Here is a 16,364-nt window from a genome sequence, read left to right as displayed (position 1 = left end):
AAAAAAACCTAGACATTGTAAACCATAAAAGGGTTTACTTCAATCAATTTCTTTCAAAACACTGATTTTAATCAAGTAACCCTCTAACCATCTGTATGTTGATTTCTGGGACCTCAACACTATCAGTAAAATCCAAACTTTTCCTTAAAAACCCTTATATTTAACTTGGTCCATGTTTTCTGCCCTGTAGTTCATCATCGTTCCACTAGAGGCAGTAGAAGGGCTTTTCCTGCTCATTTCAAAATGGCTGCTTCCACTAAACCTCAAAAAACACTTTTGGCGGGAAAAAGTTTAACTAATTTTCTAAACTTTATGGCTCATTAAAAAATTATATATCTATTTTTTTGGTGTGAATTTTATCAAAAGGATTAAAAAAAGTTCTCGGTTCTCATTTTCTTGTTAATTCATTAATTTAGTGGACAATACAGGGTTATGATGTCATTAAATCCTTCAAGTCTTTTTTTAAATTTATTTATTTTTGACAAAAGAATTAGCACACTTTGGGATTTTTACTTAAGTTGAATACATACATCGTTTTTATGACCATATTTTCTGCACTCTAAGGGACACCTGAAACTTTTTCAAGAATTAAAAGTATATTTTATAATCCAGATATGGATTAATTCTGGATGTGCTTCCTGACGTCAAAACACTTTTAATCTGTTGCGCTTTATTGTGCAGAACATTTGGCATTTGTGACTTTATGTCTCCTCGTCTACTTAAGGAAATTTAAGGCATTTTAATCATTCCCAGAATTAAACCCACTTTTCAAAAAATATTTACCATTTTAACACACATACTTTAAGGCTGAAGTCGTTTTTTATTTGTATTTTAATACAAAAAATGCTTAACTACTACGCCAAGAAGATGTTTGAAATTGATATAAAGAAAGGAAAGTCTACATAGTAAAAAAATGTGTGCTGATTCTTCGACACAAAGATAAAAGAAACAGAGTAAGACAGAGAAAAATCTGAACAATTTACTCTTCTGCCTGGATGGATTCGGATGGAGCCACGTAATTGCTGGGGATGTAACCGCTCTCTCCGGTGGTCAGGGAGCGCGCCTGCCACCAATCCCCTTCTCTGCAAAGACGAAATGATAAGTCACAGCGTCACCAGGGCTCATTTCACAGAAAAAACGTAAAATCTTAGGCCTTTTATCAAGCTCCTCAAAGCACGGAGCTCTGCTCACATTTATCTTTGCCTTTGGCAACTACTAAAAAATGAATCAGACGGTGCTAAACTCCTGGCTGGAGCAGCTTGATAAACACAGACCTTTGTTACGGTTTGGTTAAAACTAAATGTTAAGTGATCACACAAATGTTTACACACAGAAGGCAATATTGAGGCGCATGAGCGCTATCAAGGAGAGCGACATTCAGTCAGGCAATTTGAAGGGTAAAAGAAAAAACTAAATATTCATCGCGTCTAGTCGATCTGTTATAATTAGAGAGCTGAAAGGATGTGGCAACAACTCTTCATCGCTTTAGCATTGGGTTCATGGCCAAAGGCGAAGCTGTGCGATGAAGTGACATTATGTTGATTATTGTGCGATCTATATGGTGCGTGATGCAAAAGCACAATTTGATTAAAAGAAAAAAAGGCTGGGATGTTTCACAAACCTGCAGTTCACCTTCCTCCTATAAAAAATGATGGGTTGTGATGCAGAAATGGGAGAGATGAAAGGAAAACAGTGAAAAAAGGAGAAGTTAAAGAGAGCACAGTCAAAGCAGTAGCAGAGTCCAACATTTAATAGGGCGACATACCTTAAAAGTTTAACTACTACATAAAGGCAGCTGGAAGTACAGTAATGAGGCCTGCGGTGCAGACATGTATAAGATTAAAAAATGCCTAAAATCCGACTGAGTCATAAATTGATGTGTATCACCTTATTTGACAACCTGCTAAGCCTCATGGCAGCTGGGTAAACTCGACCATCTATGATTCAAGTTTTGGGCTAAAGGGGCCAAATGCAGACATGATCCACTATTGTTATGTGCCTTCTAGGTCAACTATTTGTTTGTGAGCAATTGGACTGTGCACGGTATATGGTTCACTGGCCTCTTTAGGTTTGTGCATAGAAAAACAACAAGCGTATGGTTACACAGGTTATAAGCCCCTGTTGGAGTTGGTCTCAGTTAGAAGAAAGTGGGTCTTAATGTTGGATCTCTGTGGCTTTGAGACAAATAGAAAACAAATCTCATTGTTGTTCTCCAAAGTCTCAAGTGCATTCACACCGAACGCAATTCGCACAGCGGAGGCGGCCAGCTCCAATGCTAATCAATGGTACTGGCGCGCTCTGAGGCGAATTGAAGATCTGAAGTCCTGCGCGATATGAGCAACTGGCGCTGTGCGAAAGTCTGCCCGCAGCTTGATTTGAGCGGCGAGGAACGAATTAGGTGGCACGCCCAAAATGTAAATACCTGAAGTCTGACAGGTCGCTGTGTTACATCTGCCAATCAGGAACTCAGCTTTGTGACGTGACATTTTCAGTGACTCTATCAGCAGTAGTACTAGAAGTACTAGTCCAAAGTGAGCGTTTTTGCCCAGAATTTCCATCTTGTTTGACCCACAGGTTCTTAGAGAACAGCTACTTTTGTAGGAGTTCCCCTCCAAAAAAAGCTTTGAAACATTGTTTTTAAATTTTCTCAAGTAAATCGGAGAATCTTGACTTTGTGTCAAAAAGAGATATTGGAATGCACTATATATTTGAAATAACAGAGTCCAAACTGCAAGTGCCTCGTGCACTGAAACCTTCTACTGTTAGTTTTAATGAGTCAAAAAGTCAGAGAAACTTGAGACTTTCCCAAGTACAGCATGTTTGCTAACAGCACTTGGCTTTTAGCAAAAAACTTAGGGACACTAAAACTTTTTGAATATTTGTGAAATACGAGTTCAATTGTATCTACCCTTTTTTCTGGACTATAAGCCGCACCTGTATATAAGCCGCAATTTAAGAAAAAGAAAGAAAAAAAAAAAACTACAAGCCGCACCGGGCTATAAGTCGCAGATATCTATGTTGAAAAATGTTATATTTACTGCATGTAGAGAACAATTTTGTATTGTGAATGTACATGTATGTACCTGCTGTCTCCAGCGTCTCAGCATAGATTAATTGATGCTAAGCTTGTGTAGAGCAGTGTTGTTTCCTTCCTAGATAGCAAGCTCCATCGCCTTCTACTAAAAAATGTGCACCACACAAACTTCTTTGCGGGATTTCCATAATGAAGAAGCGAGGATTTGAAAATAATTACCAGTTAGTAATTTGTCATGAGTGTCATATCTGCTAAAGAAAAAGTAGCGTTGGCTATTCTGATTTACATAGATTTTTTTTGTCTCTTGTTTTTGATTCTATTTCCGGTTAGAGCTCCCCTAACAGTGGAAGAAAAATCCACACAATAGCCGCACCTTTGTATAAGCTGCATGGTTCAAAACCTAGGAAAAAAGTAGCGGCTTATAGTCCAGAAAATATGGTAATTTATAGGTTTTTCATCATTCATTTTTTTCTAAATATTGTACATTAATGCAGTAAAGAATGAAATTGACTCTATATGTTCAATATCTGTCAAAATAGCCATTTTTAGGCAGGTGAACATCTAAAAAACAAGGCTACATGCTAAATGGTTAGCATGTGAAACAAAAGTTTGTGGTATGCGAGTTTTTATATATAGTTATATCAAAGCAAACAACAAAATTTTCTTTTCTACAATAGCAAAGAACATGGCCACCAGCTCAATGGCCTTTTGGTGGAGTGTCCGCTCTAAGACAAGAAGATTGTGAGTTCAAATCCAACGTATGTTTAGATCTAAGCAGAGTCGTAGCAAAGTGTTGGAATGAAGGGTTAAACCACAAAATGGTTCCAGAGCATCGCTGCTTCTTCGGCTCACTATTCTCCTAGGGGATGGGTCAAATTTCACACACTTTGGTATGTGACAGCTAATTGTCTTTAGCTCACTATGCTAGTATTGCTAGCGTATGCTAGCTTTAGTATTGGGAAAAACAGCAAAACAATAAAAAAAATGTTGGTATATTGTACTTAAGCTTTATTTAAGTAGTGCAGGGCATTACTTTAAAATTTTTATCAACACGTTAATATTACGTGTTCAGTAACTCTTGTTTATTTGTATAATTTTGATTTAATCAAAACAGCGTAATTGCGAAATTGTGTTTTTTCGACATTTCTAGAATATATGTAATGGAAACTACTGGCTGGCTCTAACTTCAGCTAAAAAACAAAACAAAAACTAACATAATCCAAGATAGAATTTAATAGTACAGTTGCAGAGCAACACAAACAAAACCAGGATGCTAAGAAAGGTGTGTTACTCTAAACATGGACAGAAAGACCCAGAGAAAAGCCATAAACAAAGCTTTACAGTAGACAATACTAGGAGGTTTTCCTTAAATTTGCATAAGAACAAAGGTTTTTAGATGAGACAGAAGAGTGTACTCAATGTGTTCCTTACGTATTGTTTACTATCTGGAGCCGTTCTCCTTTCCTGAAAGACAAATCTGAAGCTGTTCGAGACTCGTAGTCGTACAGAGCCACAAATGTCGTTACGCCACCTGCAGGAACAGAACGGGTTTTAACCAGAGAATCTGTGTGCTCAGTGGGACCAGCTCCAAAATGAGGTCATGTGACTCTCACCTGCTAGAGTGATTCTGTTGGAAGACGAAACACTGTTGTTGTCCACACCTCCGAAGAGGGTCAGCTCTGCATTGGAGGCCGACGACTGATTGTTCAGACCTGCGTCGGCCGCGGGGTTTCGGTTTGGAGTCACGGACTGCTGAGCAGAATTGAGGTGATGGCTGCCAGCCCCTCCCCCAGAGCCGGGGTTACTGTCGAGGCTGCGGGTTCGCTGGCCTACATCCTTGGGCTTACTCTTGGATCCCCCCATAGCCAAAGCCTGCAGCACATTTAAGAGCAGAAAACAATCTTAGAGATCTTTAAAAAAAAAAACTGATTACAAAGCACTTTAAAAACATAAATTGCACCATTATTTTAGACAGAAACAATTTAAAGAAAAAAATCTTATCTCTGCTGCAGAAAGCAGAGACAGGCTGGAGCCTGCTGCTGAATTCACAGACTCATGCAGACCACATGAAACACATTTCCTCACAGATAGAGAGGCAGCTGTAGAGCTTTGGTTTCAGTGCAAACAGGAGACCCGCTGCACCCTGCTGGCAAACAGACAGGCCTAAATGCACAAGTCTCACACAAGTGCAACTTCCCAACATTTGTTATTCCACGCTAACTTCTCGTCCAGATAGACTGTTGGACACGTGATAGAACTGCTGCAAAGGTCGGATTTAAGACTGGAGCTTCTCCCCCGGCTCATACTTGAAGTGGTGCTTTAGCGCTGGGAAATAATTACACTAATCCTAGAATATTTTGAGGAGTCGCTGCTATCGCGGATAGATAAAACCACAGGCGGTCCAGCGGCGAATTCTAATTTCACACAGAACACAAAGAAGGGTCGGGTAGGGGTGGGAATCCTTCTGATCGACAGTGGAGGGTAAAAGTGCAAGTGGGTAGAGTTAAACGATCCCCCCACCCCCCTCCCCGACTGTTAACATTTGCCGCAGAACTCCCAGGGGGCTAAGCATCTGTTGGATACACCAGCGCGGGAACGTCTCTGATCCACACGCGACTAGTCTAATCCCAGAAGAATCGGGCGACGATGACGCTCTGCCTGGCAAGCGTCGTATCCATCCCAGTGACAAATGACACACGGCGGAAAGAATCCTGCAACAAAAAAAACTACACCAGGCCTCACCCAACCTTTTAACCTTTTAATGATCGACTGCATCATATCGAGGTCAAACCTTCGATTGGCATCGATACAAGAAAACATTGAGGGTTCGATGAGTCGGACAAACTAAACATGCGTGTTCAGATACACAGACAGGGATGGCGGGTGGCTCAAGGACCCCTCCCTTAAGGACTGGTTAATAAATAATTTGAAGAAGAGCAGAGACGGGACCTCTCTTCTTCAGTTGTCTGTCAAATAAAAGCCATTATGCTCAGAAAAACCTTCCTGTCAAAGAGCATTGCCCTTAATGGCCTTTAGATGATGCTGCTTAAAGGGGAAAGCTTTAGAAAAAAAAGTTGGTTGTTCTGGATTTGAGAGCATGTATTTGTAGTAGTGTGTTTGCAAATATATGAGTGAGCTGTGCAGATTTGCAGAGGATTGAATTTATCGGCAAGAGTCTCGTGATACGATACAGGATCCATCATACAATAAATCTCAAATCTGCAACAGAGACTAAAGAATATATTAGGGCCAGGAATTGATTACAAAAATTTAATGAATCGCAAACCTGAAAAAAATTAATTGTCAGAGTATTTGCCAACCACTTATTATTATCTCCAAATGATTACAAAATCACACACAAAATTGTACATTTAGAGTGTTTAATTTTTATTCGTGCTGTCAATTGATTGAAAAAATTAATCAAATTACTTACACTTTTGGATTTTAATCAATCACAATTTTGTTAAACGTTTTACTAGGTGCAATTTCTATGACAATATGAGGCATTTGAACAAAAACAGCCCAGAGAAAATGTTTCCTTTTATTGTTGTTGTCCAAGAACCCGGGTGGCAACATTACAAGACCTACGCGGTACCGCCGCGCCACCCATCTGTTATAGTAAATCTGTTCTGTGTAGGTATTGACAAAACAACAATAACAGACATAGGCATCAGATAATCAGGAAAGATTTGTTCATCCATGGATTTTTCCTCAATTTTTAAACACAAATGAACAGTTTCTATTCTAACAGCATGTTGGTTTGGTAATTTAATCTCTACAAAAAGAGATTTCAAATTGTCTGCAACAAAGAAAGCCTGTTTAAATATTATCATAGTTTATTAATGTGATACATAATTGTAAACACAAAACAGAAGAAGATAAAGAGAAAAAAATGAAACCCCAACTACAATATAAATTATACTGTAGCTAAAAATCTGCAAAAGTGTAATGCCGTAGGATTGAACTCACGATTCCCGCATGAAACCACCCGGCCACGGCAGGGGTTTAAGATCCTTCTTGGCCATTGTCGTTTTAATCAGGCACAACGGCGCTTTCGACGCACATATATGACACAACAAAAGCGCTTTTAAAGCGCCGTTTTGAGCGCAATAAATTTCATGCAGTTTGAACATGAAAATTCACCGCTTTTTACACTTGATTTGGGACAACACAAAATGGCGTAATTTAAGTGTTACTTTTAAAAACTGTCTGTTAAAAGCGGCGTTTTTCATGGCCAAAACGCCATTTTTTTTAACCCCGCTTTTCCTGGCGAATATTGACCCCTTTGGCTTGCCATAGTTCAACTCTCAATGTTGTCTGGTTTCCACAAAAAATATATTTTTCAGTATATAATTAGAAATAAACCTAAATGTGTCTTAACCAATGCGGTTCTTCAAGTACGGTCAAGAAAGATTGCGTTTCCCAACACTACTTACATGTATTTTATGAATTTAGCAGAAGTCTGCTAGTTAAAACGACTGAAGAAATAATGAACAATCTCCAACGATTTCTCTATTTTAGCTAAAACCGAGTTGCATCGATGTCATTTAGCTGCGTAACAACAACCATGAGACTAATGAGCGATCATCCACCACGAGATAGTTCTTGCGGAATTTTGTTGTTTTGTTGTGGCGTGCTGCCAACTAGTGGTCGGAGGTTTAAGTGGAATTGAAAAGATGCTGAACTAAATGGTTTCTAATAAATCATTATTTCAAAATGACAGTAGGAACAAAGAAAATATCACAATATTCACATATTTATCCTAAAAATATCATACACTTGTTGAAATTGATCCTTGTTTCGGATTATTATTCTTTGGACAATCACCTTAATTTCCATAAACTCCTGGTGTATGAGTAATTCCTGACACCATTGTGAATGCTGCAAAACATAAATGAAAGGAATACAGCAAAATATGTATGAAAATGTTAATATTCTGGATAAAACAGCATCTGTGACACAAAATTTCATTAGTGCATTCAAATTTCTAGCAAATTTCCTCTGAGAAATCCTGAATTTCATGCTGAATGCTGCTCTTTCTTTTCATGAATTAATATGTTCTCTGTTGCTTTTTTGCTCCTCAACTTCAAAGAATTTTTGATGCTTCACACCAAAGACACGAAGAAGACACAAAAGAGGCGTGTGGATTTTAGTCTACAAGATCTACACATGCCTTTGCCACAAGAAAATAGTCACAAAACCAGACAGGTTTTGCTGGACAATCAGGTGAATCGTGTGTGAAGAAAAATGAAACAAGAAGCATAGCCTGCTGGGATGGACGTCAATGATTTTGGCCTAAAACACCTGAGTTACTTAAAAAAAAACACAACTGTCTCAGAGCATGAAAGTCCCTGAGGCAAGGCGGGAGGATGAAGAGCACAGAGGAGAGGGGGGTGTTGTTAATTATGCATAAGATCTGGCAATGAATTCCAAATCCCTCAAGTCTCCTGAGCTTTTGGTAATGGGAATAGTCCTTTAATATTGCTGCTGGGGTTACTATTCTCTACAGAATTCTTCTGTTTTGCTGCATTTTTCATTTGAGGAGACTAAAAAGCAGCTCCAGTCCCTTCATAGCATCCTCTCACAGTATCGGCATCTACTGTTTGAACGAACAGGATAATGGCATTTAATATTTTTTTGTTTTGGGTTCTCAAAGATTTTGTGTGAATCTTAAAGCATCAAACCAAATCCAGACGTCTTTGATTGTAATGTGCACAGATTTTTAATGAAGGGTTTGCTGCAATGACGATACAAACAAACTCAGTGGATGACAGACTACAAAGAGATGGAGCATAAATAATTAAGATAGATTGTATCATAGCGACAGTAGACTCATAGTAGAAGTTCAAAGTTGAATTTACAGAATTATCATGTTTCAATGATGTTTCTAAGAAAAGATTTACGGTTATTTTTTGCCTTTTAAATCTGCCACTTATACTATTCTTGCTTTTAAAAACACAAACTGATTTTCAGTTCAATTCAATGGTCTATTTACAAGCAATGCCATGCTAAGATGCTGGATGAATGAAATAACTTAATAAAGCTAAAACAAGAATTATTTATAATTGTTAGGATGAAAGAACTTTGACCAATTTAAAGATCCTTCGCTAAAAATCTTCCCTTATTGGTTTGTGTTTGTTTTCCCACAAAGTGGTCTCTGAATTAAACCTAAAGACTACAAGGTGGACAAAACTGCCCTTAAAAAAGTTTAAAAGGTAGCAGTTCCAAAAACAGCTCCATAGGGGGCAGTGTTGCCAAATATCTAGCACTACAAAAAAACAGAAATAAAATAGTTAACCCTGGTAGTCCACTGACTAGGGCTGGGAATCGCCAATAATTTTCAGAATCGATCCGATTCACCTGAACCTGGAATGATTCCATTCTGATATTTTATTATTCTTTCGATCCACTCAATTCAATTTTGAGTTTACACGGTTTACACATTTGGACACATTTGTTTAGAAATAAATTAATAATTTATATATGTTTTGAAGATATTTATATCAATCTGATACAGTTCATATACTGTATATTTTATTATTGAAATATGAGATTGTTATTAACATACAGTGTTACATGGATTCTCAAACAATTGTTCTGCTTCTCCTGGAGGGCGTTTCAGTTTAACCACTAAGTGGTGATTACGCTATAGCAGTACACCTTATTCCAGAAGAATAAGAAAGTATGAGAACAAAAATGCTGTTTTAGACCACACTTTAAAAAATATTTCCTTAAAACAGTTTGGAAAATTAATAAAGTTAATAAAGATGCTCATTTAATCAGCAATGTATACTTAAGTCGACCGTTAGCAAGCGTTAGCATTAGCTATTCTTTGGGAAATCCCACTATATGTTAGCATTAAGCTAGCAGACTTTAGCTTTATGTGCTAGATTGATATCTACTTTTATGGATCAATTATTGATCTATTAAGCTTGATTCTGATTGATTAACCGATGACAAGTTCTTTATTAAAAATGATCTTCACCTCCTCACTACAGCATGTTCACCAACACACAAATCTATTGTTACTCGTACTGGTTGACCGCTGCTTTATTTCACAATAAGAGTTTGTGCATTCACACTGAAGTGAACCGCACTAGGGTTCACTTGCAAGTGAACTGAGACATTCTCTGTCTGTGTAAATAACAAACATATTAAATCTCCTAATAGTGAATGTGAAACTGAGAAAGACAGAAACTAATAGGAATTGGAAGACGCTTCCAACAACCGCCCACGAGAAATACTTTACATTTTTAACAAGGTGTGGATCAGGTATTTACACTGAAATACTTTTCTTTTTCTAGCTAAACTAAACAGAAAATTCAACAATTTTAAAACTCTATGATGAAATCCACAAATAGAAAAAAAGAATACAATATCATTCGTTTTCCCTGGCTGCATCCCATAAGTCGTTTAACTCTGCCAACAAACAATGATGACTCTTTTTCATTTAATCTGACTCCTACAGATGAGCCCGATAAGCTGAACAGCAGAGGTTCCGGATGAGGACGGCTCCTGTGAAATGAGGCGATGCCACTCTGAACCATGTTGGACATATCCCACACACTGTAACCGAGACAGATTAACATTCAGGCGGCACGGGCAGGCCTCCTCCGCAAGCCCTCTTAAGAGAGCTGAGTGAGCAGCAGCTGCCAGACTACAGGAAAATACCCGCCTGTTTTTATTGCATTTGCATAAGCAGCGCATAATGTGTGTGCACGTGTGCCCTGCTCACATGGGTAGAGCTGCACGGGTCACACTTTAGAAAGTTTCCACCGCAGGAGAATAAAAGCATCGTTCTTGATGTTCGTCTTAATGCTTAAACTACCGGGGTAGCTGGGGGAGGAGGGGCCTTTTACGCTCTGGCGTCACGAGTTCGCCAATTCTACCATAATCCAGTGCTGCTTGTTCAGTCCAGATTATCAACGTCGGCTCCGCTAATCGCGCTCGCCAAACGCAACGATGACATTCCATCTGTGCCCTGAAAACAGCATGGGTGTTGCACCGACAAATCCAGACCGACCGGTCCAACCACGACTGCTGCTGCCGCCGCCAGACCTTTGAGACATCCAAACACACACATAAGAAACGAGCTCAGAAATGTTGGTTTCTGATTCCGAACAAACCCTGGAGATGAAACCAAGCGTTGTTTCTCTTTAACTTCAACAAACATGAAAGCAGGAAATGGGTTTGTTTGCTCATGCTCACTGTCCTTTTCCACGTCTAACAGACGCCTCCTGTTTCCTTTTGTGTTATTACTTTGTGTTAAGCTGGAATAACACAGAGAAGTTCATAGTTGCCTAAAAACAGGAGAACTCCTCCATGTTTGGGGATCAGAGGTAAACAGATCACCAGGAGTCCGCTGAGTCCTGCATACAATGTGTACAAACCCCCCCCACCCGGCGCTCCTGTCACGACTGGACACAGGGGAGAGGGAGGTGGTGAAGTCAATATTTACGCTGCATGCACACATCCCCTCAGCAGGCCCGGCTGCAGCCGCCGAGGTGATTCCAAGCATTCCACAGAGCAGCACAGCTGCAGGGGAGCCGCACGCAACGCAGCCAAAAGCCCCTGCGAGAGCGCCGCGTGCCTGTCTGATGAAGAAAGAGGCCAGATTAGCAGGAATCTGGGAGTCGGGTGAGAGACGCCCGGCGCTCATCTGCCAGAGAAACCGAAACAGCGGGGAGTGGGATGAAGCCAAAGACAGACAGGAGGACAGCGTGAGGTCATCTGGTGAATGGTTCATGATTCCTCCAATAAAATCTGACTAATTTCCACCAGCCTGCAGCAGTGCTTTAGGCTTCTATAATAGGATCAGAGGCCGGGAGCTCTTCACAAAGCGAAAAGTGTGCATTCATTTTCCTCATACAGGAGGAAGGGAACAAAATCTCTTCGTTTGCCATTCTTCTCAGCCAATCAGGACGCTTGCTTTTGGAGGAGTGGTTTGTGGTGCCACCTCAGTGTCAATTTTTGGAAACTTCCAAAATGAAACTTGTAGGACAATGATGTCATCCACGTCACCTTAAATATAAAATAACATTTTATTTTGAAAGTAGAATGGATTTTTTTTTATTTTTATCTTTTCAAACCCAGACCAGTTGCACTTTTCTTCGTCTTTTTGATGTGAACTCTTGTGTAAAGCTCTTGTTGCCTTGCAGCGGGACGGACGTCAGACATGACGGAGGCGTCGTAAACATTCCGATTGACTAACGAACGTTAAGTTTTGTTGTGCCTACACATTGGAGAAGCACCGCGGACAGACTGGTGTAAATGAGCCGTTAAACTCCATCTTCCACACAAGAAGGCTTTTGTCTGCTTCCCAACATCAAACCCTGCAGGACGCCGCTGTGACCTCCCGACCTCCTTAATCTGAACATGACAAACATCACAATATTTGAGGCCATAAAGTCCATCAAAGGATCACATCTAAATTTGCTCAATGGTTCTGAGGGGACATGCTTGATAGATACTTTGGGACAAAAAACACAATTCATTTATCAAAGTCATGGTTAGATCACATGAGGCATTTAACAGCTGCTCAGGATTTAAGCCAGTAAAATGAGCTTTATGGGTATTTATCCTGTTAAAGGTCATGTACCTCATGAGAGTTTTGTGTCGTTCTCTCTTTTAGAACACTGCAACCAAAAATACACCGAAAAACTTCCAAATATTATTGAAAAAAATGTAGAAGAGGAAAGAGGAAATTGAATAATTTTTCAGACTATACGGTGTACCAGATTACAGGGCACATGACGAGAAACAACACAGTCATTTCAACGTAGGGCTGGGCGATATGGAAATTTTTATATCACAATATAGTTTTTCCATATCGATATATATCACGATATACACAAAAAACTATATTTGTCTAATTTCAACCCTCTGTGGCTCAAAAAAGAAATGTGTAACCAACAGCAAATTATTTGATTTAAATATTATTTATATTTTTATAATTATATAAAAAAAGTTTTTTATGAATGTTTTAAAACTGTATTTCGTTGTATTTATCCGCCATATCTTAAAAGCTGGTCAATGACTATATTGTCCGACTTTAAACCCCATACAGGCTACACACGGAGCAGCTTGTTAGCATTAGCATCATGCTAATGCTACATCGCGGTCATCAAATCAACATTTTGAGTTCTGACTGGCTGTAAAAATCTCCCGAAACTAACTAAACGTTACACGGAGAAGATTAGCGGTAGTGACCGCGGGGGTGTATTTGTAATTCTCTAACTGACGAGTGTCAACATCCGACCCTCAAAATAAAAGTCTATCACGACAGACTCATTCCTCTATCGAGAAAAAAATTTATATTATATATATATTATTATATATATTGCAATATATATCGTTATCATTTTACCGTCCAGCCTTATGTTAACATACTGTGAACACACTACCCAGAATGCCCAAAGGAGTCACAAGGCAGACGATTGGTCAGACGAGTTGGTGGGAAGTTTTTTTAGAGAACTATGTTGTTTTTTAATTTTACTTCTTTTAGTTGGCATAATCAATGTTTTTATAGTGCAATACAACATTGATAATAATTCTCATTACTGTGTAATTGTAACACATATATACAAAAACACTCTCACTTTTTCACAGTACATAACCTCCCGACTACAGAACCAAAGAAAACTGGTTCCAGGTCAGAAAGCACAACCAGAATTCACAAATATGTTGAGTTTTGAAAAATGTTAAGGATTTTAAGAGCACCCTGAAAATACAGAGTGCTATCAAAATAAATACAAATAGAAATAAAACTGATGTAAATAAGGCGGTTGTCTTTGATTGTCCTGTGACCATTGAATTCAATAGACTCCCTCAACAGTTAAATGGTTGTCCCGCCCATTTTCTCTCATTCAGGTACCTTGATATCTTCATATCCTACAACGCAATGAGAATGGAGCTAAAACACTGGCTTCAAGTTGGCCCACTCCAAACCAATTAATCATATGATGACCATTTTCAATTTTCAATTTAAACCATATCAGTGTGTTTATTCAGTTTACTTGAAAGCTCGTCTAAAATTATGTTTTTTTCTGAGTATTTCTCCTTTCTCCATATTTTGTGTGTTAAATTTTATTAAATATAATCACACTTTGTGCTTGTTGTTTAATGGAACATTCAGACTAATTTTACTCTGTAAGATGTGGAAAAAAATCCAAACCCATTTAAATGGACGGTGGGTAAAGTCACTAATAGACAGGACTGGAACAAAGAGCACACGACTGAAGTCATAAGATTCTACGACAAGAGCTACATAATCCTGACAGCATAATTTAAGTCAATCCCGACTCTAGTTTCCAAACGTGTCAGAACCTTCAGTGACATCTTTAGCATTTATGTCCAACTCAATCATTTCACATTTATCAGTTTCCCTCTTTGTGCTCCAGAGTCGCAGCAAAAAAAAACAGTGAAGACTACAGTGTACGCTGATGACACTTAGACTATAAATAGTTCAGAGCAAAATCTTCAAAATGGTAAATGTCATCAAAAAAAAACCTCAAAAGGAAAGCATGGAGCTCCATTTCAGCTCTATTGTTGTTTGTTGCTCTTCAGATTTCTTGGGATACAACACAATGACGTGGGTATGATCTCACATTTGTTTCTTTGTGACTCACCCAACACACCTGATATAGCAGCACAAAAAAAGATGTTTTGTTCACACACAGTGCCCCTCCACCTAAACTCAGCTACTTGGAGGAAATCGCTTGAAATGATCCTAACTGATCCCATTTTCGGACAAATATCAGGCAGTGTTGAAACATGAACAAACTGTTTTAAACACAAGGATGTACGATGACAAACTGCAGGAAGAATTGACCAAAATCCAACTTCACAACAGCTTAAAACGGCATAAAATCAAATTACAGCTGGCTGAAAAATAAACTGCATCCACTGCTGTTCAAAATGTGGTAATTTGTGGAGTTGTATTACTTCATCATTTACGGAAAAATGGAGAATACCTTTAAATCTGTAGTTTTATTGATTACCTTTAAGGCAAATATTTAGAGCTTTAGCTTCAGTGTTATTTGAAATGACTCCAGTGGATTCTGATGGTGAGGAAGCAGCTTTGTGCTGATGCAACACTTTGCTGTACTGATGTGTATATGGGATAAACATAAATCAGCTGATTCAGATTTCTTAGCTTCAGAATACATTGGAAATATGGAAATTGTGTTGAAGAGTTTGAAGCTTGTGTTTTATTTGCTTCGGTATTTAAGGTTTAATGCAGCTCTCTGGAACAGCTCTCTGTGAAATCTGGAGATGCCAGATTTATTCTCCTCAGAAAAACAAGTGCAGTGAAGTTGAAAGGAAACAGGCCAAGTGTCCGTATAGACTTTTTTGCTCCCTGAAGGAAACAAACTCCCATGTTTTCCCATTTTCTGGGTTGGCTCTGCAACACTTACCACGGTTCAAACTGCTGCCACGTCACTGTGGGACGAATCTGAACATGTCAAACCCAAAAAAACAAGAGCCTTTTCCACTGACACACACAGGGAATCCGCTCTCACATTTTCCATCAGTCACGATGGAATTCTACCTCCAAGCACGACTTTAGTCATTCTGAATTTTTGACAGTGTGGTCACCTTTTCTGTGGTCTTCAGTGAGCTGTTCTACAGCAGACTTCACCTGCTCTGATCTCAGAGACTGGGTGTGGCAGCGCCGATGAGACAGACACAGGAAGTTCACTTATTCAAACTCTAGATTTGTTGCAAAACAGACAGAGTACTCTTATTTTGACTCATCAGTTCTGGGTTAATTAAAATGACTCATTAGGGTTTTCCTTGAGTTCAGGATTTGCTTTCATGTCACTTGGGTGCTAGCCCAACAACACATTTTTTTCCACATTCAAATGGGCTCTGCAGTATTCATTGAATCACTCATATTGACTGTCTATGACAACTGGACTGAGTGACTCCGCCCCCCTCGCGTTCCAAACAGGAAGTACCTGCTGGTTCCAAGAAGCCAAAATCTTATAGACTTCTATAGAGAAATAAACAGCTGTAGTCATGCTATTCATTAGAATAATAAATTTTTTCCACGTTCTTGCTAAAACAAATGTGTTTTTATGATGTTTTCTTTAGTGCAAGTTATTCGAGTTGCAAACTGGCCAATCAGACGCCTCAAAGAAAGTAGGGGGTCTCATGTTGAATGTTCACAACGTTTGATTGTCAGATTCTCCCGAGTCTATTATCAAGTGAAAAGGGCGTGGCCTTCCCACAAACTCACTCCTGATTGGTGAGTCTGAGTTACCGGTTCTTTAAGCATTGCAGAAACAACAAAAGCAATCACTTAAATGAAATAAAAACAACAATAATG

At 38.9% G+C, this 16,364-nt stretch overlaps 1 protein-coding gene across 5 annotated transcripts in view; it reads right to left on the bottom strand.

The window, feature by feature from the left end:
• Positions 1-16,364, bottom strand: part of src (v-src avian sarcoma (Schmidt-Ruppin A-2) viral oncogene homolog) — a 38,074-nt gene that overhangs the window by 9,351 nt on the left and 12,359 nt on the right. For 2 of the 5 annotated variants that reach the window (XM_024292185.2, XM_024292187.2), the window contains exons 2-5: positions 4,648-4,906; positions 4,466-4,565; positions 1,622-1,639; positions 984-1,082 (exon numbers count right to left, since the gene is read on the bottom strand). In XM_024292185.2, the coding sequence (XP_024147953.1) occupies positions 984-1,082; positions 1,622-1,639; positions 4,466-4,565; positions 4,648-4,897 (467 nt within the window). In that variant the 5' untranslated portion in view covers positions 4,898-4,906. Of the gene's footprint in view, positions 1-983; positions 1,083-1,621; positions 1,640-4,465; positions 4,566-4,647; positions 5,774-16,364 lie in introns of those variants that run through there. The other 3 variants (XM_024292186.2, XM_024292188.2, XM_036212873.1) reach the window with 2 other exon arrangements.

This window comes from Oryzias melastigma, linkage group LG7 (assembly GCF_002922805.2).
Source record: "Oryzias melastigma strain HK-1 linkage group LG7, ASM292280v2, whole genome shotgun sequence".
In the NCBI taxonomy this organism is placed as follows: Eukaryota; Metazoa; Chordata; class Actinopteri; order Beloniformes; family Adrianichthyidae; genus Oryzias; species Oryzias melastigma.
This window is presented reverse-complemented; position numbering and strand designations above follow the sequence as displayed.